The following is a 23,516-nucleotide window of genomic DNA, read 5'->3' as shown; positions in this document are numbered from 1 at the left end:
AAAATTGAGTAAGACAAATAACTCACATTGAAATTGTCTATATTAATCTTGGATTATGAGTCTTGCTGCCAAACTCCTTTTCTGATACACGAGTAGTCTTTGACTTCTTACTTTTCAAACTACTCTTAATCCTTTGTTTCCTTCCTTTTGTTTTCGATCTAGAAGGATCCAAAATACTAATAGAGGAGCACGAAACATCTTCATTATCAACTGCATTAGCATCTACATCTTCAATCACTAGTGCATCAACAACACATACTATATTTTCAACTGCATCTTCAATGGCTCTCCTTGCTTCTTCATTATTTTGAGCCTTAAGAATAGAGTTATAAATCTTTCTCACAATCCCATGTCTCCAAGTAGCTGAATTCAAACCATTACCAGATTGTCCTAATCTAGAGTTGTTAGATGTAGAAGTACGTGCATCCCACAAATCTTTCTTAACATATTTCTCCCATCATTTCTTATTATACAATCGTGGTATTTCAGTCACTGAATTCACATGCAATACTCTTAAACAATGGTGACACAATAACCCACACTTTTCAAACTTTTTGCATGAACAAGTAACCAAAAAACCAATAGGGTAGAAACTAACATGATGGGATGTATTACTATCCATATCAGTAACTCTATAACAGCTAACATCATTTTCTACTAATAGAAAGGTACTTATGGTCGCAATAGCCTTAATAAACTATTTCTCAAACTCTTTAAAGAGTGTTATAGTGTATATCTCTGAGGCATGTTTCAACATACCAACCATAGGCAAAAAAGATATAGGATGCAACTTCGTGCACTGAAATTCATCATTAGCTTCCTTCATTCTCCAATTTCAACAATCTTCTGAAATATGGAAAAGAACTCAGTGATGCCAGTTGACTTTTTTGCATTTAATCCCAAAGAAGTATTCGTGCTTTCACTTCTCTGTGAGGATAAGATGCCAGCTGAAAAGAATTCCTTGTTGTATCCAGTGCACCACTTCATTCTCGAATCATAAAATCTCGTAACCCAAGAGATTTCCTCCAAATCATGCCTGTATAACAAATAACATTACTGTGTTAATGAAATAAGTCAATTAAACACTGTTTTGCAATATAAAAGACATTATTCTCCAATATAAAAGACACTGTTTTGTGATATATATAACACATTGTTCTGTTCAATAATATAACATTGTTCTGCAATATAAAAGACACTGGCACTATTCTCTTATATAGTTAACACTATCAATCATATAGTATTATAATACTCACAAGCATAATTCACAAACATAGTATAATAACACTATTGATTTATGAAAATAACACTAACACTGTTATATAATATAAGTAACACTAGCAGATTATATAAATAACATACCTTGAAATCATGGCAGTCCAACAAGCTTCAAATTCTTCTCCGGTTGAACAACCAGTAAGACACTTTTCAAATGCATCATGATTTATTAGACTTCAACTTCCCAAAACGACTTATGGCATTTTGGTACGAATGCGATATACATAACCTATGTCTTGAAGTGGGAAAACAAGTCTCAATAGCATTTGCAATTGCTTGATCCTGATCAGTAAAGATTGTTATGAGAATTTTTTAACTCATTGATATCTTGAAAACCTCAAAAACCCACTCAAATGACTCTGTTTTTTCATTAGAAATCAAGGCACAGCTAAAAATCACATTCTTCCAATGGTTGTTGACACCAACAAAGGGTGCACAAATAAGATTATACCTATTAGTCCTATATGTTGTGTCAAAGACAACAACATCTCCAAATAAGTAATAATCTTCCTTCATCATTGAATCCTGCCAAAAGACATTACACAGCCTACCTTCATCATCCAACTTAACCCTAAAAAAGAAATCTGAATCCTTAGCAACTTCTTGGTAAATGGTATCTATAAGTGTCTGTGTATCTCCACCTTCAATAATATTTATCTTCAAGTACTGAACATAATTGAAATGGTCCTTTTGGGTATGACCAAGTGCATCCTCTCCACCGGCATCATGAACCATATACCTATAGGAATCTACAGCCCTAATACCAAAAGAAATCATCTCCTCAATCACTAAAGCCTTCTCAACCCCAATTGATCTATGAGATCAGTGCATATAAGTCCATTCTGGTATTGAAAGTGGATGGTTATGCTCCATTTCATGAAACACAACTTTAAATAATCCATTATCAACATCTAATTTCGCCCTCAACATAGCCTTACACCCTGTCCTTGTCAAATACATTATTTTTGAACTAGAAGAACCAATATCTCTTCTATTTCCTGAACAGAGAAAAGCTTTACCATTTATATCACCCTTACTATTTTTATATGTATTTTCTTTTCTAACATTGAAGCCTACTTGAAAAACATGTTTAGAATATAAATCATAAAAGTCATCGAGAGTATCTTTCACCAAGCCAACCAAACAACCAGACATATCACCTATAAAAGTAAAAAATAACATTACTGAATAAGAATATCATTTCCTATAAAATAATAGTGCATATACTATAATAAACTATACAACAAAAACTATAATTAGAATATTACCTTCAACATTAACGAAACTTTCATTGTTTTTGGTAATTTCTTCTTCCCTAACTTCAATGTCGTCTTGATTGTCTCCTATCAATATATGAAAATATTATAAACTTTTAAAATCTACAATATTTCTAAATATGACACTAAATATACAACTAACACTATTATCGTATGAAAACGACACTGCCTTACATATCAAGTAACACTGTTAACAAACACAACCATATAAAATAACATTGTAAAGCATAAATTACAAACACAGCCTAATTGTGACGCCCGGGACAAAGTACGGAGTGATCGCCGGTGCAAAAGAGGCACGGACAAAGAGCGGCTCCGATTAAGACTTCCAAGCGGAGGGGCACAGTGATGAACCAGAACACACCCGAACGAGAGGGATTCTGAGAATATGCAGGTATGGGACTGCATATTCGAGGAGAGCTTAAATGATTTGATAGGTGCTACTCATATCAACAAGGTGCATCTTCTTTTCTGGTGCCCACGTGGAAGAAACTCTAAGGTTAAGCGTGCTTGACTTGGAGCAATTCGGGGATGGGTGACCCCCTAGGAAGTTTCTCAGGGAGCGTGCGAGTGAGGACAAAACACGCTAGAAAGGACTCGTGTTGGTCTGTGGGGATAGCCATCAAGTCTGGAGTCGGGCTGTTACACTAATAACACTATTATATTCCAAAAATAACATTATACTCAAAATTAAATATTCAATAATATAAAAGACAATAAAAGTATTCAATTTTAACACTATATTGTTATATATAAGAACAATTTTAAGCATAAATAACACAGTATCATACTATAACAATTTTCAACCAACAACTCAGCACCTAACTCTCTCTTACTTTCTTTCTCTCTCTCACACATACACAAAATATTACACTACAAGGAAACACGCATTTAACGACCGAAATTGACGACCAAAATTTTCGGTAGTTAATTTTGCGGCCTTAACGACCGATTTACAACCGATTTTATTTTTTAACGACCAAAAATTCGGTCGCTAATTATTTTTTTAATATTTTAATATTTTATTTTTCTTAATGACCGAATTTTCGGTCCTAAAAATTATTTTTTATATTTTAATTATTTTTATAATTTTAACGACCGAATTTTCGGTCGTTAATATATTTTTTTTTATTTTAAAAAAAATTAATTTTTTTATTAAAAATATTAATTTTTTTAAAAAATTAAATTTTAATTCGGTCGTTAATATTATTTTTTTAATTTTTTTTAAATTTTTTTTATTTTTTTTAATATTTTTAAATAAAAAAAATATTTTTTTAATTATTTTTTTTTAAAATTATTTTTATTTATTTTTATTTTTTTATTTATTTTTATTTATTTATTTATTTATTTATTTTATTAACGACCGAATAATTAGTCGTTAATATTATTTTTTCAATTTTTAAAATTTTTAAATATCATTTTTTTTATTATATATATATATATATATATATTTAATTATTTTTTATTAATTTTCTATTTAATTATTATTTTCAAATTATAGAGAATATTTCAAAAATGGTTGTTATTTATTTTCATAATATTATTCTAAAAAAATAGATAATATTGATTATCAATAAAAATGTGATATTATTTACAAATAATAATAAATTATTAGATTTATTATAATAAATTATTAGACTTATTAGATTTTCTAAATTATTAGATTCATTATTTTCAAAATATTAATAATTTTATTATTTTAAAATAATAAAATTATTTTTCAAATATTAATTTTATTAATATTGATTATTTGATTTAATATTGATTTTGTTGTATATTTGATTGTTATTTTTCATACTCATATTTTCTTTTCTTTTTTTAATTACGATAATATTAATTATTTATTATTTTAAATTCGATCGTATATTTACCGTCAATGTCTCGCCGGCACCACAAATCTTAGTTATTATCTCGACATATTATAACGTTATGAATGATTAATGATATTTTATATTGAATTAAAGTTTAAATGAATTAATAGGTACTATATATATCAATAATACGAGTGTTTTGTACTGGTGACTACTCAAAAGGAACTTCAAGGTTAATCGTGCTTGACTTAGAGCACAAGTAAGATGGGTGACCTACTGGGAAGTTCGTCAAATGGTATGCAATTAATGTCAAAATATATTAGAAATACAATAAAAATACTTGTGCGATACAAAGATAAAAATATATATATATATATATATATTTTTTTTTCGAAAACAAAAAATATTTTTTTATTAATTTTTAACGACCGAATTTTCGGTCGTTAAAAATAAAATTTCGGTCGTTATTTAAAAAAAATTATTTATATTTTTTATTTTTTTATCTTTTTAACGGCTGAAATTTCGGTTGTTAAAAATAAAAAATCGGTCGTTAAATTTAACGACCGAAAAAACGGTCGTTAAAACTCGGGCGACGATGCAAACAACGACCGGAAAAAACAGTCGTTAAATCGGTTAAAAATATTAACCGATTTTTGGGTTTTAACGACCGAAATTTCGGTCGTTAGAGCCGCATTTTCTTGTAGTGCTATAATCAAAAATAGTACCTTCAACAATAAAAAGACTTTCGCCATTTTCAACATTAGTTTCTTCTTCCATCACTTCATTACAATCCACATTATAACCTGTAAATATAAGAAAATATTATAAACAACGTACATTTAAAATGTCCAATACTTATAAAAATGACATTAATATAGAAATAAAACTATTAACTTATAACAATTACACTATCGTACCTATGAAATGACACTAATGACAGTAACATCAATGATATTATAGAAACATATCATTTTAATTTGTAGAGCCAAATCGAACAACACTGTTACATTATAAACTTAAAACTATCACACTTATAAAATGACACTAATATCAATTGACAGAGTACCTTCATCATAATTACAGATTTTTTCCAAATCATCCATTAAATTAGATTCAAAACCTGATCACAACCATAAAAAATCATCAATGCAAAATCAAATTAAAAACATGATATTTAATAAATTCAAACCAAAATTTGTTTGAAAATCAAACAAATTTTTAAAAATTTGGTTCAAGAATCCATTCGAAATCACAAGTAGCAAAAAACCACGAGAATTTCAACAAATTATTTCTCAAATTTAAAAATTCAGGGGTCGAAAAATAGAACAAGACATACACATTTACATACCTTAACTAAAAAGCTGGAAAAACACCACCACCGGAAAACAATCTCGCCACCAAAAATAACAACAAGAGCAGCGGCGACTATTTGTGTACCAAAAGGAGGCCGCCGCTCGCGAAGAAGACGTCGACTCCGACCGCCGCAAACCAAGGTTTCAATTTCTACAATTTTGGTTAGATTTTCGTTCCCAGAGGTGGTGAGGTAAGGGTTTCGATAGGTTAGGTAAAAGAAGGTAAAAGAAAGTTAAAAGGTAGGTCTACTAAGGATTTTGACTTTCGATTTTAATTTATTTATTTTTTTAATGAAAACGGGTCAGTATCTAAACAGAGTACAATTCGGTTGTACTGTACACTCGGGTGTACACAAGATTTTGTGTATATAGTCTACGATATTTTTTTTCTACAAAACTTTAGAAATGGGATAGAATAGGCTAGAGGTGTCGCCGGTTCAGGAACATAAAAGGCAAATGCTCCATTGAAACATATCGAGCCATATACTCTCGAGTATTTTGTGGCTCAAATTTCCATAAAACATTACCTTGTTCATTACCTTGGCCTTGGAAAGCTTCGGGATGTAGTTGAGAGGGTGCTTACTCTCGACGGAGTGCTTACTCTCCATGTGCCTTGAGAGGGTGCCATAACCCCCTCCCGCTTGCCATTGATAAGTAGCGTTGCAATAGGCAACGAACCTCTCGGTAGCATTTGGACCATCCTTTGGCTTTTTAGGAGCGGGTTCCCTCCTAAAATGTTTTGTGAAAATGTTAGAAGTAAGTAAATTACCCTTACCCTTACCCCCTTACCTCTAGTGGGAGGGATTTCCTCCTCAAAGTTGTGACGTGCTTGCTCGGCTTCCTCCTCCGCCTCTTCGTTATGCAAAGTACGTGCATATTCTTCATCCTCCGCTTCTTGGAGTTATCTAGCATATGCTTCACCCGCCAAATCGACAACCTCCCGGCGTGCGCCGAAAGGTCCTCGTTCAACTGGCACTTTCACCCTTCTCCTAGAGGATGATGATGGAACTTGAACATTTTGAGTAAACTCAGGAGAAGTGTGAGTGCTATCAATATCTTCTTCGGGGTCGACATTGATAGACTTGCCACGGTTAGGGGTGTAATCGAACCGAGCCGAACCGAATAGTGGTGTGCTCAAGTTTGGTTTGTTTAATATCGAATCGAATCCCGAACTTTACTTACCGAATACTTTGAGGCTCGCGAGCGGCTCAAAAACCTAATCGAGCCTATACAAACTTTCTAAATTTATATTTATATTCAAAATATTGATTATTTTATTTTAAAAATAAATTATTTTATTCAAAATAATAAATATATTAATTATTTTCTTATAACAAATAAAATTAATTAGAGATTTAATACAATTATTATTAATTTTAATGGAAAAATATAAGTTGTATCTACTAATAGTTTATATTTTTCAAACTGAATCACTTGACGAACATGTTCACGAGCTAACGAGCCGAATACTACTAAGCTCAAGTTTGGTTTGTTTATTTTACGAGCTTCTCTAAACGAATTTGAACGAGCTTTTTTCGAGCCGAGCTCCGAATAGTTCGCGAGCGGCTTGGTTTGTTTACAGCCCTAGCCACGGTTACCACGACCATGAGACATGATAACAAATAAACAAGTAGAGAAGAGAATATAGATAATAGAGGTTAGAGAATAATAAGCAAGAACAATAAAGTAAATGAGCAAGTGAGTGTAGTGATAGTGTAATTGAAATATATAGTATAGTATAGTATAGTATTTAGTACTTAATAGTAGTACTAATAGTAATATAATGTAAATCAAGAACAATAAAGTAAATTAGCAAGTGAGTGTAGTGATAGTGTAATTGAAATATATAGTATAGTATAGTATTTAGTACTTAATAGTAGTACTAGTAGTAATATAATGTAAAGCAAGAACAATAAAGTAAAGGAGCAAGTGAGTGTAGTGATAGTGTAATTGAAATATATATTATAGTATAGTATTTAGTACTTAGTAGTAGTACTAGTAGTAATATAATGTAAAACAAGAACAATAAAGTTAAGCAATTAAGCAAGAGAATAGCTAAAGAATTATAGAGCAAGAGCAATAGTAAAGAATGGAGGAGAATTAGAAGTAGAAGAGAAGAGAGTGTAGAATTGTTAATACAATGGGGTGAGTTTGAAGGTGGAAGAAGGGGGTATTTATAGATAAAATTGGGTGGGGAAAATGTGAATTAGATAAAATTGGGTGGGGAAAAATTAGAATTATAATTTTGAATTTGAAAAAAAAAATATTGAAAATTTTGAATTTTGAGCAAAAGAGCCGGTCAAGGCCTAACCCCCCTAGCCCCTAGTTGCGCCCCTACCCTGCCTGCAGTGGCGGATCCAGGATTTATAAGTTGGGGGTACGAAAAAATAATCTCATAAACTCAAATGTAAAATATACTTTAATGTTAAAAGTACTATATCATAAAATATTGTTCAAAGATAGTTAGATGCAAAAATAATCTCATAAACTCAAATGTAAAATAATCTCATAAACTCAAATGTAAAATATTTTTTTTTACCTTCAAAACTTCCACTATTATTTTTTAGAACAACTTGTTGTAAACTTGTAGTGCAATATGTCAATATCGATTATCCAACTCTACTCTCCTCTCTTTAATTTATTTTCTTTTTCTTTGAGGAATCAAAAATCTCGCCCCTGTCTAATTTTTTTCTTTTTCTTTAAGGAGTCAGAAGTCTCGCCTCTCGTCTCGTCTGTTAGCCTCATCTCTCTCCAATTCTATTGTTTTTCTTTGAGGAATTATTTGTAATCTCTAATCACAGCCGCCACTTTTATTAAAGAGGGCCGCCACTTTTTCACATTCTAATGGGCCAAAGGCCCAAAGTCCAATTCTTTTTTTTTTTTTTGCAATGCCTGGTGGGACTTGGAGTTTGGGATTGGGGGGGACAAAATCAAGCAGCAAACTTTAATTACATAATACATATATAATACTACTATTAAAAAAAAAAAAATTGGGGGTACAGCTGTACCCCCACCGCCCCAAGTAGATCCGCCTCTGCCTGCCTGCGCCCCCCCTGCCCCCCTAACCTCCTGCTGTCTCGCCTGCCACGCCGGGCCCGACGGTTCAGGGCCGAACCGGCAGGCCGCGGGCCGAGAACCTCTTGAACCTTAACCGGCCCTTAACTACCGGCGGTTCGGCCCTGAACCGGCCCGGTGGTCAACGGTGACCACCGGGCCGGTTCAGGGCCGAACCGCCGGTTCCGATTAGCCCTTGGCACTGATAACACTCATGTTTCCATGATTTTTAGTGTTCATATGATGTCAATTTGATAGGAAATTGAGTGTTGGATGATTGTTTTGTGCTCAATTTGCTTTATCTTTTGAAACATGATTCTTACTCGAACTTTGAAGGAAATTTCAGGTTTATTGAGTTCGAATTTGGAAAACTGTACTGAAATACAAGTTGTAGATCGTCTCGATAGGAGTTCGTGAGTGCAAACGGATCATAAATCCGAGTTCGGACGAGAAGGTTATGGCCGAAACAAAAACAGTCGCGCGCAGCAGTCAGAATCCGGCGGTCAAACACCGTTGACCACCGCCCGAAGAAGGATTTCCGGCGACCTGACCGGCGACCGCCGCCTGGGTCGCCGAATCTTCTGGAACGTTGGAAAAGACGCGGCGATCGCCGCCAGATGAAGGATTTTTGTGCTTGAGCCAATGACCGCCGGATGGGTCGCCGGCTACCCGGATTTTTCAGTTTTGCGCGTTTGTTGAGTTCTTCTGGGTTTCAAACTCTGTATTTTACCCTGGTACTATAAATAGGTCTTCTTATGACCTATTTTGGGTTCCTTTTTCAGTTCCCAACTTTACTTTTTCAATTTCATAGCTTTAGAATTTATTGCTTTCCAGTTTTTACTGCTTGGATTGGATTTTCACAAGATTGAAGATTCAAGCTGCTACAATTGTTCTTATTCAGTTTTTATTTAATTCAGTTTTTATTATTGCTTTCTTTTTAATTATGTTTATGTTTTATTTTACGATGTCTGACTAGTTTCCTTTAGCTGATTATAGGGTTTGTAAATAGTTGATTGAATTTATGTGATTTATTTGTTAATACCTTTGTGCCTTCCAGTTTATGATTCATAATTCCTGGTGCTTAATTTCTTGTGAATTATCTGATCAATAGTTTGCATGTTTAGCTATTCGGTTTGAGACCTAGCGGAGATAACTGTTTAGCGGATTCAGGAATGTATGATATGATTTTAACCTTGAGACCTAGCGGAGATAAGTGGATCATAGGGAGCTATTCTTAGGAGCTATTGGGAGTTAGTAGATTTTCTTGAGACCTAACGGAGATAGATAATTTACTAATCTACGATCGTTGCTGCTCTAGCGAGAGTGATTGATTAATTAAGTGATCTCTCATCATAACTGGATTAAACTGGTACATAGGATTAATAGATTTATTATGTGGATTTAGTTAATGAATTTACTACCCTAGGATCAGTTGTCTTTTAATATTCGAATTTTCCTACGTGTTTTTAATTATTGTTATTTCCGTTTTAGTTTAAGTTAATTAAACCTTCCTGCTTTCGTTTACCTGCATACTGTGAGAGTCTGTTTAGGAGATAGATAAAGTAATTTCGTTTTACAGTCTCTGTGGATACGATACTCTGCTTGCTATTTCTGTGCTACGATTACACCGTGTTAGTTGCGGTATTTGTTGCTAAGAAATTAGTGATCAACTTTTTGGCGCCGTTGCCGGGGACTAATTAGAAGTTACTTTAATATTTCCGATAGGACGTAGTAGTACTTCAGGCGTTTACTGTTTTTTTTTTCTAATTCTCGTTTTTTTCAGGCACTGCATACGATGGCTACTAATGAACAGATTCGTGCTCTACAGGAGCAGCTGCAACAGCTGTTGGACGCTCAAGCTGCTAAAGAGGCTCAGGAACAACCAGCCATAAATGAAGCGTTCATTCCGCAATATGTGTATCAGGAGCCCCCACGAGTGAATGTTAACAACTTTGAGCTGAAAACGGGTTTGATCACGATGGTCCAACAGAGCCAATATGGTGGACAAGCAATTGAAGACCCTAATGCGCACCTGGCGCATTTTCTGGAGCTGTGTAGCACGGTGAAGATGAATGGTGTCCCTGATGACATTATCCGTCTTCGTCTTTTTCCCTTCTCACTGCGGGATAAGGCGAAGTCGTGGTATCATACGCTGCAGCTGGGAGAGAATATCGTGTGGGAGGATTTGGCTCATGCATTCCTACGCAAGTTTCATCCGCCTGGCCTTACGTTGAAACTGAAGATGGACATCGTGCAGTTTCAACAGTACGATGGAGAAAAGCTAGCGGAGACTTGGGAGCGGTATCAGGAGAAGCTCAGAAAGTGCCCAGGCCATGGATTTGATGAGGGCACACTCGTGATAATGTTCTATAATGCCTGCGGGGAGCGTACAAGGATGCACATGGATACAGCTGCGGGAGGTTCTCTGCTTCAGAAAGGCAGTTCCGAGGCGTGAAGCATTATTGATAGTATGGCTTCTACGAGCTACCAATGGCCATCAGAGAGAATACAATTGAAAAAGGTTGCAGCTGCTTCCAGTTCTGATCCTATGGCAGCGATGGTTACTCAGCAGGCAGCAATGGTTACTCAACAGGCAGCAATGGCTACGCAGCTGGCAGAGCTGACTACTAAGATCAGTGAGTTGAATCGAGGTCAGCCAGGAATGTATGGCAGAGGTCAGCAATATCAGCAGGACCAGCAGCAGTTCCAGCCAGGAGGACGACCGCAACCGAATCTTTCTTATGGCAACCCAAACAATGCTTTGCAGCCTCCACCTGGGTTTTCTGTGTCTAGTGGAGGAGTTATCAATGAGCCGAAGAAAGTATCACTGGAGGATATGATGCAGCAGATGTTAACAGAGATGTCTAGTATGAAGACAACTGTTAATACAAGGATGACCAATTTGGAGTCTCAAGTGGGTCATATTGGAAATAATTTTTCAGCACTCTCCAAGAAAGTGCAGATGTTGGAGACTCAAGTTGGTCAGATAGCCAACCAAGCAGCTGCGCAGCACAAGTCGGGCCAATTCCCGAGCAACACTACTGTCAATCCAAAGGGCCAATGCAATGCTATTTTCGATGGCACTCTGTCTCCAAAAGATAGGAGGATGAGCAAGGAGAACGAACAACCAAGTGAGGAACCATACAAATCTCCTATTCCACTTAGGGAGTACATCCCAAAAGCTCCATTCCCCCGTAGGCTGATGAAGAGGGAGGTGCTTGAAGAGCAATGTGCTGTGAAGCCGAGCAAAAATGTGGATGCCAAGGAAATCAAGCTGGAGGTCTCCAATTGCAAGAATGAGAAAAAAATTGCCAATCCCGAGGAGACAGAGTATAGACGTATAGTGGATGAGCTAGAGAGACTACTTGAAGAATCGGACCGGCGTGCACAGCCTCAAACTCTCTCACAATTGCATGATACCAAGGATAAAGAAAAAAAAGGCAGTTGTTCACACCAAGAAGATGGGGGATGAGGATAGGAAAATCTCGCAGGCGAAAGCTGTGTGCACTGAGCTGCCAATGAAGCTACTTTCGAAGAAGAAAGATCCAGGTAGCTTCACCATTGAGTGCGAGATTGGAGGAGAGCTATTTCCCGAGGCACTTTGCGATTTAGGGGCTAGTGTCAATGTGATGCCCATCTCTGTTTTCAAGCGGTTGGGAATTGGAGATCTCAAGCCGACCTCGATGGAGATTCAAATGGCGGATAGATCAAGAGTGAAGCCGAGAGGAAAGCTTGAAGACATCTTTGTGAAGGTTGACAAGCTCATATTCCCTACGGATTTCTTGGTCCTCGATATTCCTGAAGATGCAAATCCGCCGTTGATTCTTGGTCGATCATTCTTAGCTACGGGGAGGGCTATGATAGATGTGCCCAATGGAAGTGTTATCTTTCACGCAGCTGATGCGCACGAGTCCTCTGTCTCTGTTCGTGTTAGGCGGTCTGTCACGCCCGCTGCGTTTGATGTTCATTGAGACCATGAGGTATCGTCGAGCTCTAGACGTTAAATTAAGCACTTGTTGGGAGGTAACCCAACTGTTTTTCTTTGTTTTGTTTTTCTTTCTTTTAGTTTCGTTTTGTTTCGTTGTTTTGTTTGGGAGTTTAGTGTAGTGTTGAGCTTGGAAGATGAGGGAACTCGCGTTTTGTTCATACCACCACCATGGAGCATATTTTTCTGTGAGTCATCCCTCCAAACTTATTTTCGAACTTATGTTTTGTAATAAGTTTGGGAGAGGGGGGTGAGAGTAGATATGCGTATCACTTTTATTATTTTTGTTGGCTTTATTGTTTTATCTTGCTTGGTTGGTGGTGTGTGTTTGTTTTGTTTTTCAGATGATTATTGCTCCATTAGATTTCTGGTGAGATGCCAATGATGATTTCTGTGAAAAAAAAATTTGGAGTTTGATTTTCTTTGATGATTTAAGCATAATTGGAACTAATTTGCATAATTCTAGAGTGATTTTGACCTTGACTTTTGGACGTTGAATAAACATGTGAGATTTTGAGCCATAACTGTTTATCATACACAGTTTATTCTTTGTTGTGAGTTTTGTCAATGCATGTGGTGATCTTCTAGAACTTGCCATGGTTTCTGTGTCGAGGTTGCTGTTGTGCCCAGGATTAGGAGATGATTTTAGGCCATCTTTTATTAGCCACATTATTATCCCAAACAATGTCCTTGAAAAAAAAAATCATCATTTGTTATCCACTTTGTGCCTATTTAGCTTTTTATTCTTTAGCCGGATGATAGGGGGTGATGTAGTATATGGGGATCTTTGTGTGGTGAATATTCATAGTGGATTGTGAAAAAGAAGGGATGATTTTGTGTTACTATTTACTCTTATAAGCTCTAGAAAGTTGTGAAAAGAGAAAAAAAAAATTGTTGAAAAAAAAAGAGAAAAAAAAAGAGATGAAGAAAAGTGTGAAGTCGAGTGTTTATTGAGAAATTTGTTAGAGAATCGACTTTGTTTGTTGGAAATAAATGGAGAGCATAAAAGAGTGTTTAGTTCTGTTTTGTGATGATTAAATCCCTTGAGTTGTATGATTATGGTGGCATAGTTGGGAGGAAGATGGAATTTATTACATACTTGATTTGTGAAGTCATAAGGTTGGTGTTCTTGATTTATTTGAGTCACTTAGCCTATATTTCCATACCTTAACCAATGTCCCTACATTATAACCCGAAGAAAAAGACCTATTTGATCTTAGTCTTGGCACACTTTTAGCGATGGAGATTGTAGACAATTGGCAAGCTTATGGTAAGTGATCTATATTGCATTGAATTCGATGAGAGTATACACGTCCCGTTCCATCAAATTGAGAGTTGAGTGATACACATACCTTGTGAGATTCAATTGTTTGGAATGTCAAGGTTGATTTTGCTATAGATTGTGTTTATTGATGAATTTTGTGCTTAATTATTGAGGATTTGAGAATTCTATCATTCTTTATTATTCGGAGGCATCGATGAGCTAGATTTCTTACCCATTCGTGTTATTGATTATGTTCTTCTCATTATTCGAGGACGAACAATGACTTAAGTTTGGGGGAGTTGATAACACTCATGTTTCCATGATTTTTAGTGTTCATATGATGTCAATTTGATAGGAAATTGAGTGTTGGATGATTGTTTTGTGCTCAATTTGCTTTATCTTTTGAAACATGATTCTTACTCGAACTTTGAAGGACATTTCAGGTTTATTGAGTTCGAATTTGGAAAACTGTGCTGAAATACAAGTTGTAGATCGTCTCGATAGGAGTTCGTGAGCGCAAACGGATCATAAATCCGAGTTCAGACGAGATAGTTATGGCCGAAACAAAAACAGTCGCGCGCAGCAGTCAGAATCCGGCGGTCAAACACCGTTGACCACCGCCCGAAGAAGGATTTCCGGCGACCTGACCGGCGACCGCCGCCTGGGTCGCCGGATCTTCTGGAACGTTGGAAAAGACGCGGCGATCGCCGCCAGATGAAGGATTTTTGTGCTTGAGCCAATGACCGCCGGATGGGTCGCCGGCTACCCGGATTTTTCAGTTTTGCGCGTTTTTTGAGTTCTTCTGGGTTTCAAACTCTGTATTTTACCCTGGTACTATAAATAGGTCTTCTTATGACCTATTTTGGGTTCCTTTTTCAGTTCCCAACTTTACTTTTTCAATTTCATAGCTTTAGAATTTATTGCTTTCCAGTTTGTACTGCTTAGATTGGATTTTCACAAGATTGAAGATTCAAGCTGCTACAATTGTTCTTATTCAGTTTTTATTTAATTCAGTTTTTATTATTGCTTTCTTTTTAATTATGTTTATGTTTTATTTTACGATGTCTGACTAGTTTCCTTTAGCTGATTATAGGGTTTGTAAATAGTTGATTGAATTTATGTGATTTATTTGTTAATACCTTTGTGCCTTCCAGTTTATGATTCATAATTCCTGGTGCTTAATTTCTTGTGAATTATCTGATCAATAGTTTGCATGTTTAGCTATTCGGTTTGAGACCTAGCGGAGATAACTGTTTAGCGGATTCAGGAATGTATGATATGATTTTAACCTTGAGACCTAGCGGAGATAAGTGGATCATAGGGAGCTATTCTTAGGAGCTATTGGGAGTTAGTAGATTTTCTTGAGACCTAACGGAGATAGATAATTTACTAATCTACGATCGTTGCTGCTCTAGCGAGAGTGATTGATTAATTAAGTGATCTCTCATCATAACTGGATTAAACTGGTACATAGGATTAATAGATTTATTATGTGGATTTAGTTAATGAATTTACTACCCTAGGATCAGTTGTCTTTTAATATTCGAATTTTCCTACGTGTTTTTAATTATTGTTATTTGCGTTTTAGTTTAAGTTAATTAAACCTTCCTGCTTTCGTTTACCTGCATACTGTGAGAGTCTGTTTAGGAGATAGATAAAGTAATTTCGTTTTACAGTCTCTGTGGATACGATACTCTGCTTGCTATTTCTGTGCTACGATTACACCGTGTTAGTTGCGGTATTTGTTGCTAAGAAATTAGTGATCAGGCACCCCTAGAATAGGCTCTCGAGATGAATTCTTCTTTCATTATTTTTTCCCCTAAAAAGAAATCTTAGGGAAACAATCAAAATTTAAGTGCTACGAGAAAATAAAATTCCAGACTAATTTTAGGGAGTAGGTCTTGGGTGAGGTTGACCTCATAGCATGAGACGGGTCGGGTCGGGTCGGGGGCGCGGGTCGGGTCGGGTTTGGACGCGGGTCTGGGATAAAGTACACATTATCATTAATAAAAGTAACAATTATTGTGAACAAATGTAATAATTTAAAAACATTACATTTCTTCATGTCAATAATTACTTTTCATTATAATAACAATTACTTTGAATAACGGAGAAAATAAATAGAATATAGAAAAAAAAATTAAATAATAATTTAAGTAATCATTATCTTGAGGAAAAGTAACTATTGATATGATGAAATAATCAAATAATAATTCAAATAATCATTGTCTTGAGGTAAAGTAACTATTGATATGATGAAATGTAATGTTTCTAAATTATTACATTTGTTCACAATAATTATTACTTTTATTAATGAGAATGTGTACTTTATTTCTGGTATCCCAGACCCGCGCCCAAAACCCACCCGACCCGTCAAACCCGCGCCCCGACCCGACCCGACCCGTCTCATGGTATGAGGTTGACCTCACCCAAGTTTTTGTGAATTTTAGGATAAGAGATCAAAAACATTTATGCAAGCCGACGAGTGGGGTCCACCACAGATTCTCTCTCTACATTTCTGCGTTAATTCCACGCTACTCGATTATGATGATATGACTTTTAACACCTTTACTTTTTCTAAAAAGAAAAACAAAATTAATTTTTCATTTACTGTACAAATCGACGAGTAAAATGGTGTGTGACTAAGTTTATAAACTACTATTTAAATTTCTTTTAAAAGTGTTTAAAGTCGTTCCAATTAATAATATGGGCTATTAACCGGGGTGACAAGCAGGTTATTTAATTGACACAATAATTTTGAAATCATGAAATCGCCAATTAGTGAAAAAAGTACTAAATTAATTGACACCGAATATCAAATAGTAATTGTAGAGAAGCGTACGCGGCGTCACGCAACCGCTTTTAATCTGGTTTCACACGCAGTAAAACCAAGTAAAAAAACCCTACCGCATCCCCTCAATAAAGAGTCGTCCAAAACTCGCACGTTATCGCTCGCTCTCTCTCACATTCCCTTTTTCTCCCTCTCTCTAAAATTCCTCTCCTTTTCTTTCTACATAGTCCTGCGTTGGTCTTCGTATTCTCTCTGCTTCAAACTTAAGCACGATCGAAATGGTGAGTTTCCGCTTCTCTGTTTCTCCAGATTTCCTGTCGCATTGCTTTCTCATCATCTGATTATTGCGTGTGGTTCGATTGCTCGCTTGATCTGACTTTCGTTTCTCGTCTTTCGTCTAGTCTAGCTTGAAGTAGTTGTTTTCGCGAGCTGTTTTTTTTAGTTGGCTAATCTGGATTGATCTGGTTTCTGTTAGATGCTGCTGCTCTCTTGAGTTGCTATTTATGTACCGAGTTCATTGAGATTCATAATTCGTGTTGAATTCATTTAACTATTGAGATAAGTTTGCAATTCGCGTCGCAGGATTGCAGCTTAATTGTGCTTGAGGCCTGGCACCTGATGTTTGATTGACCTGGCATTAGTTGCTATCCATTTCTGTGATTTTTTCGATTGAAGATTAATTTATCCAATTTTGGAAGTTTCTGTAGTCCATGAGATATTATTAATTGGTGTAAATCAGCCTAATGTGTAATAATTTTAGCAGATGTATCGTAAATGATTCGAGTATATGAACAGCTAATTTATTGATGGGAATTCCTCTAATTAGTTTCTCTATTCTGTAACAATGCAATGACATAATTGTTGTGGTGTTCTAGTTTGATCCATTTGTTGTTATTATCATCCCCCCCCCCCCCCCCGTTTGCTTGTGTTTTATTTTTTGAGTTACAGATTGCAGTTTACGATGTTTTTGTTATGCAAATGACATTCTTGTGGTCCCGTTATAGGCGAATGCAGCATCTGGGATGGCCGTTCATGATGATTGCAAGTTGAGATTCTTGGAACTGAAGGCGAAGAGGACTTATCGCTACATTATCTTTAAGATAGAAGAGAAACAGAAGCAGGTTGTTGTTGAAAAAGTTGGTGAGCCAACTGAAACCTATGAGGACTTTGCTGCTAGTGTCCCTGCTGAGGAATGTCGCTATTGCATCTACGATTTTGACTTTGTGACTGCAGAGAATTGCCAGAAAAGCAAGATTTTCTTTATTGCTTGGTAATGTCAGCATCATATTGCTTATCCCTTTAGTTAACAAATCACGATGCACTAATTTTTTAGATGAAAAAGAATTGTGTTGTACTCACTGAATCTGGTTTTTATGCCCGGTTTCTTTTGCTATATAAGGTCTCCTGATTCTTCAAGGATCAGAAGCAAGATGATATATGCTAGCTCAAAGGACAGATTCAAGAGGGAACTGGACGGTATTCAAGTTGAACTGCAAGCAACCGATCCAACTGAAATGGGCCTTGATGTTATTAAGAGTCGTGCTATCTAAGTGAACATTTGTAGGCAGGTGCTCCGTGCAATGCCTACAGTTTGTTGGACTGTAAACATGGGTATAAGTAGTCGCCAAGTACTTGGTATACTCTCTTATAACTTTGATGCAATTTATGTGTGTTCTGGTATATGATGTTTTCAAGTGTTGCAGTTGTAGCTTTAATCTACAAAAGCTGATATTGTAACAATCTGGAAGGTGCAAGACTAGCATGTTTTGGTATGATATGATATGGCTACATTTGACCCCTGGCTTTATTTCTGAGTTAAACTAACATTGCTTTCACCATTGCGTTGCCTTTTCAAGCCGTTTGTGGATATGAACGGAACAAACTTCCTTTCTTCATTTCTTTGTGTCTTGCACATGTATGTCATCATCTCGGTTAGCTAAAAGTTTGAATTCTTGTTTGCTTGATTTTCGTCTGCAGAAGATCTTGTTTTCTTAGGGTGCTCTGCATTTGCTTCCTTTGAGCCTGAAATGAGTTTGGTTATATCTATAGTATATGGTAAATTAGTCTCTGTAGCTATATATGAGTCCCATTCTGGATTTGCAGTGTTCCACTCTTCTAGCGTTAGACACTTCTCCGAATAAGTACCTTATCTCAGAATTCTATAGCAAAATAATGTCAAGTTTCTCATTTAACCTTTGTTTTCTATGCCATTTCTTCAATTTGTTTTTCTTATTTTTCATGCAAATATATTAGAGGTTAAAATAGTATAATTGACCAGTTTTTGGTCAATGAGTTTCGACGTGGTATGCATTTGTTTGGGGACGAATGTAGCGCACCTAAAATGGAAAACTTATATTTACATATAATCCACTCTCCGAATCTTCTTTTGAACGAATGTATCTTAGTGGACTAGGATTTAGAGTTTGACCGTAAGTCATGTTAATCCGATTTCGAAAACTATGCAACTCCGCCTGCGTGACAAAACGAATCGCAAAAACTACAAGCTAGAGATGTTACAATGGGCAGATTGAGTTTCCCAGCCCACCGGCCAAGACCTTTTGATTTTAAAGCTAACGTGTTAATCATTGTTACAAACGCATTATCATGTATTAGTAGTGTTGTAAATATATCTTCTAGATATATCTTATATGTGTTGATCAAAAAATCTCCTTAAAACCCTAACTTCCTACATTTATAAATAGAGGCCTTTAGTCCTCATATTGAATACACTTAATTCATATTCTCATCTCTATTCTCTAGTTTATAACACGTTATCAGCACGATAGTTCTAAATCTCCCATCTCCCTTCGATCGTAGAAACGTAAATTTTACTTTAATTTTTGTGTCATCAATATGTGTCGATTTTATGTGAATCATATAAGAGTGTAGTTAATTAAATAACTTCATTTCTGTTTGATTTCACGAAATTCTCATATTATATATGATCTTATAGAAAAAGTTTTAGGATTTTGATGGCTTGATAATCGAGAAATCTATTTTGAGATTTTGATAGAGCTGCCAGAGTTTGACAGTGGGTGTCTGCACTCGAAGCTATAGACGAGATTTTTAAATTGGATTAATTGTGAAATAATATGCACAAATCGCTACAAAAAACACGGGCATTACCGACGACAAATGTCGTCGGTAATCCCCCATATGCCGTTGGAAAATAAGTCACTGTTGGGTCCCTTGAGGGTTGAAAGGACAGGTGTATGGGGGGAGGGGGGGAATACACATGTAAGTTATTTTCGAAAATAAGGTTACTTAAAACCAACACCTTTGTTCTGAAAGACAGTTTGAGTGATTTGAAAATGCACGCTTCAAATGACAAGGGGTGGCGACTGATACTGAAACGAAGGTTCAGTGGGTGACTTCAGTTAATTGATCTGGTCAATTAACTTCAGTCCAAGTAAGGCTTCAGTCGTAAGTAAAACAGAGTAGAATCACTTGTTTAACTGACTATCAAAAGATTGATCAGTTAAACCTATAACTCTAACAGTGGAATATTAAACTTGGTGAAATAGCCTTGAAAGATTTTTTTCACAGAGAATCCGTTAGTTACTCTTTTCAGTTAATCAGTATTAGAGAAACATAGTTATGTGCAAGTATTGAATATAAAGCAAGTAAGAACACAAGAGATTTTTACGTGGTTAGGAATACAACGTTCCTACATCGACGGCTAGATGATTAGTCTGACGATCTCTCGCTAGTGCTTACGGGTGCACAACAAACCTAACCACGATGCTTACGGATGCAACGCAAACCTATCTGCAATGCTTACGGGTGCAAAGCAACCTATACTGAAAGGAAACTCCTTACATCAACCAACTCATAGAGTTGGATTTACACACTTAGCTTGCGGGTGCTAAGGAACCTAATTGTTTAGTTTACTGGTACTAAACAACCACTGAGCTTGGTCTAAGTCTCAAGCTCGATTACAAACACTCTTCTCGCTCATTTGAAAATGGGTATTGTAATATACCAACTAGGATTACTGAGTACAGAATCTCAAGTAATCAGTAATTTAGGTAATCAGTAAAACTGATTTCACAATATATGATATTGTAAAACTGATTTATCTAAGTGAAAATCCTAGTTACAACAAGAGAGTTTAGGTAATCAGTAAAACTGATTTCACAATATTTAGATCCTCTCTTCATCGATTCAATGCTTAAAGAATTTTAAGCTCTATTTGATATTTTGATGTAGCTTCGGCATTGAGGATTGAATCAGAATCTTCTCTTCTCTCTCCTCTCTTTTTCTTGAGAGTTCTTCTGAGCTATTTATAGGCGTCTCTGAGGAATAGATCCGTTGGTGGAGATCTTTTTCTTCAAATCCTACCGTTGGAAGATAATGTCTCTTTTCTGGCTCATGTACAAGGACATATTCTTTTAAAGTCAATGCTTCTAACTTCTTCATTGACTGCGGCGTGTCTTGGAATTTATTCATGTGACCTTTCTTTCTTCAGTCATTCCTGGTGCAGTTTTCTTTAGTTAGGAGCTTTCAGTTGAGTCTGCATCTTCCGCGTGTTCTAGACTCGTGTGGAGTCTTTTTGTCAAACACTTCTTCAGTCGAGATAATGTCTTCAGTTATTTCAGCTTTCTTGATCCGTCAAGCTATACAAGGAACTAAGACAGTCAGGATCATAGGAGCATCATCAGCTAGAGTATGCCTTTTGGGTGGTTTTGGTATCATCAAAATATAAGGGTTTAAATATATCTTTCTTTTCTCAACAATCACTGACGGTGATACCAGCGGCGACTTGTCACCTGTATTTCGCTCATCGGTAACGTCATCACCGACGGCAAAAGACGGCCGCCGGTACGTAACGACGGCAGCGCCGTCGAAATATATCGTCGGTGAGCGGAGGTCTTTTGCCAGTACTTTACCGGCGGCGTTGCTGCCGTTTGTAGTGTTTGGCCGGACGACGGTGGCTTGTTTGCCGAACATCACCGACAGCGGCCTTCTGCCGTCGGTAATCATCGTTGGACCGCAGTGGCCTCTTGCCGGTCAGTACCGACGGCGATTGTCGTTGGTATTTTTTTTATGAAATTATTTATTTATTTATACCCCACAAGTATTTTCATATTTATACTGTATTTTTAACTTAATTTCATACGTTAGACGAACTTCCCAGTGGGTCGTCCATCTTAGTTGTGCTCTAAGTCAAGCACGCTTAACCTTGAAGTTCCTTTCAAGTGGTCACCAGTACAGAACACTCGTATTATTGATATATCTAGTACCTATTAATTCATTTAAACTCTATTTCAATCAATATCATACATTCATAACCTTAGAATATGTCGAGATGATATTTAAGAGATGTTGTCAATTATGGATCGGTTTCGTTCCTATCGGTATTTTTATTTCAAAAAAAATATTTATTGATTTATTATTATTATTATTATTATTATTATTATTATTATTATTATTATTATTATTATTATTATTATTATTATTATTATTATTATTATTATTATTATTATTATTATTATTATTATTATTATTAATCAATCTAGCTTATACCCCATAAGTATTTTAATTTGATATTTGTAATGTATTTTGAACTCAATTGCATACGTTGCATAGGTAAGTGCAATGTTGTTACAAAACATGAAATAAATAGTTCAACAAAACATAAATGTAAAAACAAAGTGCAAGGGTAATGTTGTTCCAAAACATGAAATAAATAGTTCAACAAAATATAAATACATAGAAGTCAGGACGATGGATTGAGGATCGGAGACCTAATGAATAGGGGATTGAGGACCCGGCTGCCTCATATACTGCTCGAACATAGCCATCCTCTCCTCGAGGGCTTGACGTGCTGCTAGTTCTGCAGCCAACCGCTCCCCCAGCGTGGAGATTCGTGCCTCATACATCTACTGAGACATTCCTGAAGTGCCAGTGCTATTAGTAGACCCTCTACTAACCTGGCTCACACCGACACTTCCAGTGCCGTACCGTCGTGACCTCCCGGGTTCTACGATCTCTCAGTAGATCTCGTTCAGGTCCTCTTGTCTTGTCTCCTCAGGAATGCAACGAATCTTCTCCTAATTGATACATAACAATGCATAATTGTTAGAAAATAAATACATTTCACTATATATTACTAACATTTGAATAAAGTTAAATGCTTACATCAAGTCTCGCATCCCTCTCTGTCACATAACTTCCATCCGGGTATGTGTGGAGGCAGAGGAAGGTGTTATAGTTCTGTGCAGTCAGCGAGAGTCCACTCTCCAAGATCTGTTCATACATGTATAGAAGATAAATAAGTTATTATTTGCGATATATATATATATATATATATATATATAGGGGTGGGCTACCGTGATAGCACATCTTAAAATAAAAAATAAGAGCAATTTTAAATGCATGAATTTTATGTTGAACACGTATGAATTCGCTGTATAAAGGTATGAATTGTGAAAAATAATTTTTTGCTACCTTTGGGATTCGAACTCAGGACCATAAATCCATCCAACAGGATTACGAATTAACTGCAGATTTTGATGATCTAAGGGCTGAAAATGATTCTTATTTTATATCTTAAGAAATGCTCTTATTTTAGCCCTTATATATATATATATATATATATATATGTTACTTAAGAACTTAATTGATAATTACTAACCAAACTCTGTTGTAGGATACGAGTGGATTGAGACCCTCCAACGTGTATCGGGTCCATCGGGCTCAGA

At 35.9% G+C, this 23,516-nt stretch overlaps 1 protein-coding gene across 1 annotated transcript; it reads left to right on the top strand.

Moving 5' to 3' along the window:
* The first annotated feature begins 16,799 nt into the window (after window positions 1-16,799).
* LOC131016698 (actin-depolymerizing factor 1-like) lies at window positions 16,800-18,619 on the top strand. The gene is made up of 3 exons (XM_057945400.1): window positions 16,800-17,093; window positions 17,817-18,082; window positions 18,212-18,619. Exons 1-3 carry the CDS (start codon window positions 17,091-17,093, stop codon window positions 18,360-18,362), a joined length of 420 nt encoding a protein of 139 aa, XP_057801383.1. The 5' UTR covers window positions 16,800-17,090; the 3' UTR covers window positions 18,363-18,619.
* The last annotated feature ends 4,897 nt before the right edge of the window (window positions 18,620-23,516 follow it).

The sequence above is a fragment of the Salvia miltiorrhiza genome, chromosome 3 (assembly GCF_028751815.1).
Source record: "Salvia miltiorrhiza cultivar Shanhuang (shh) chromosome 3, IMPLAD_Smil_shh, whole genome shotgun sequence".
Taxonomy (NCBI): Eukaryota; Viridiplantae; Streptophyta; class Magnoliopsida; order Lamiales; family Lamiaceae; genus Salvia; species Salvia miltiorrhiza.
This window is presented reverse-complemented; position numbering and strand designations above follow the sequence as displayed.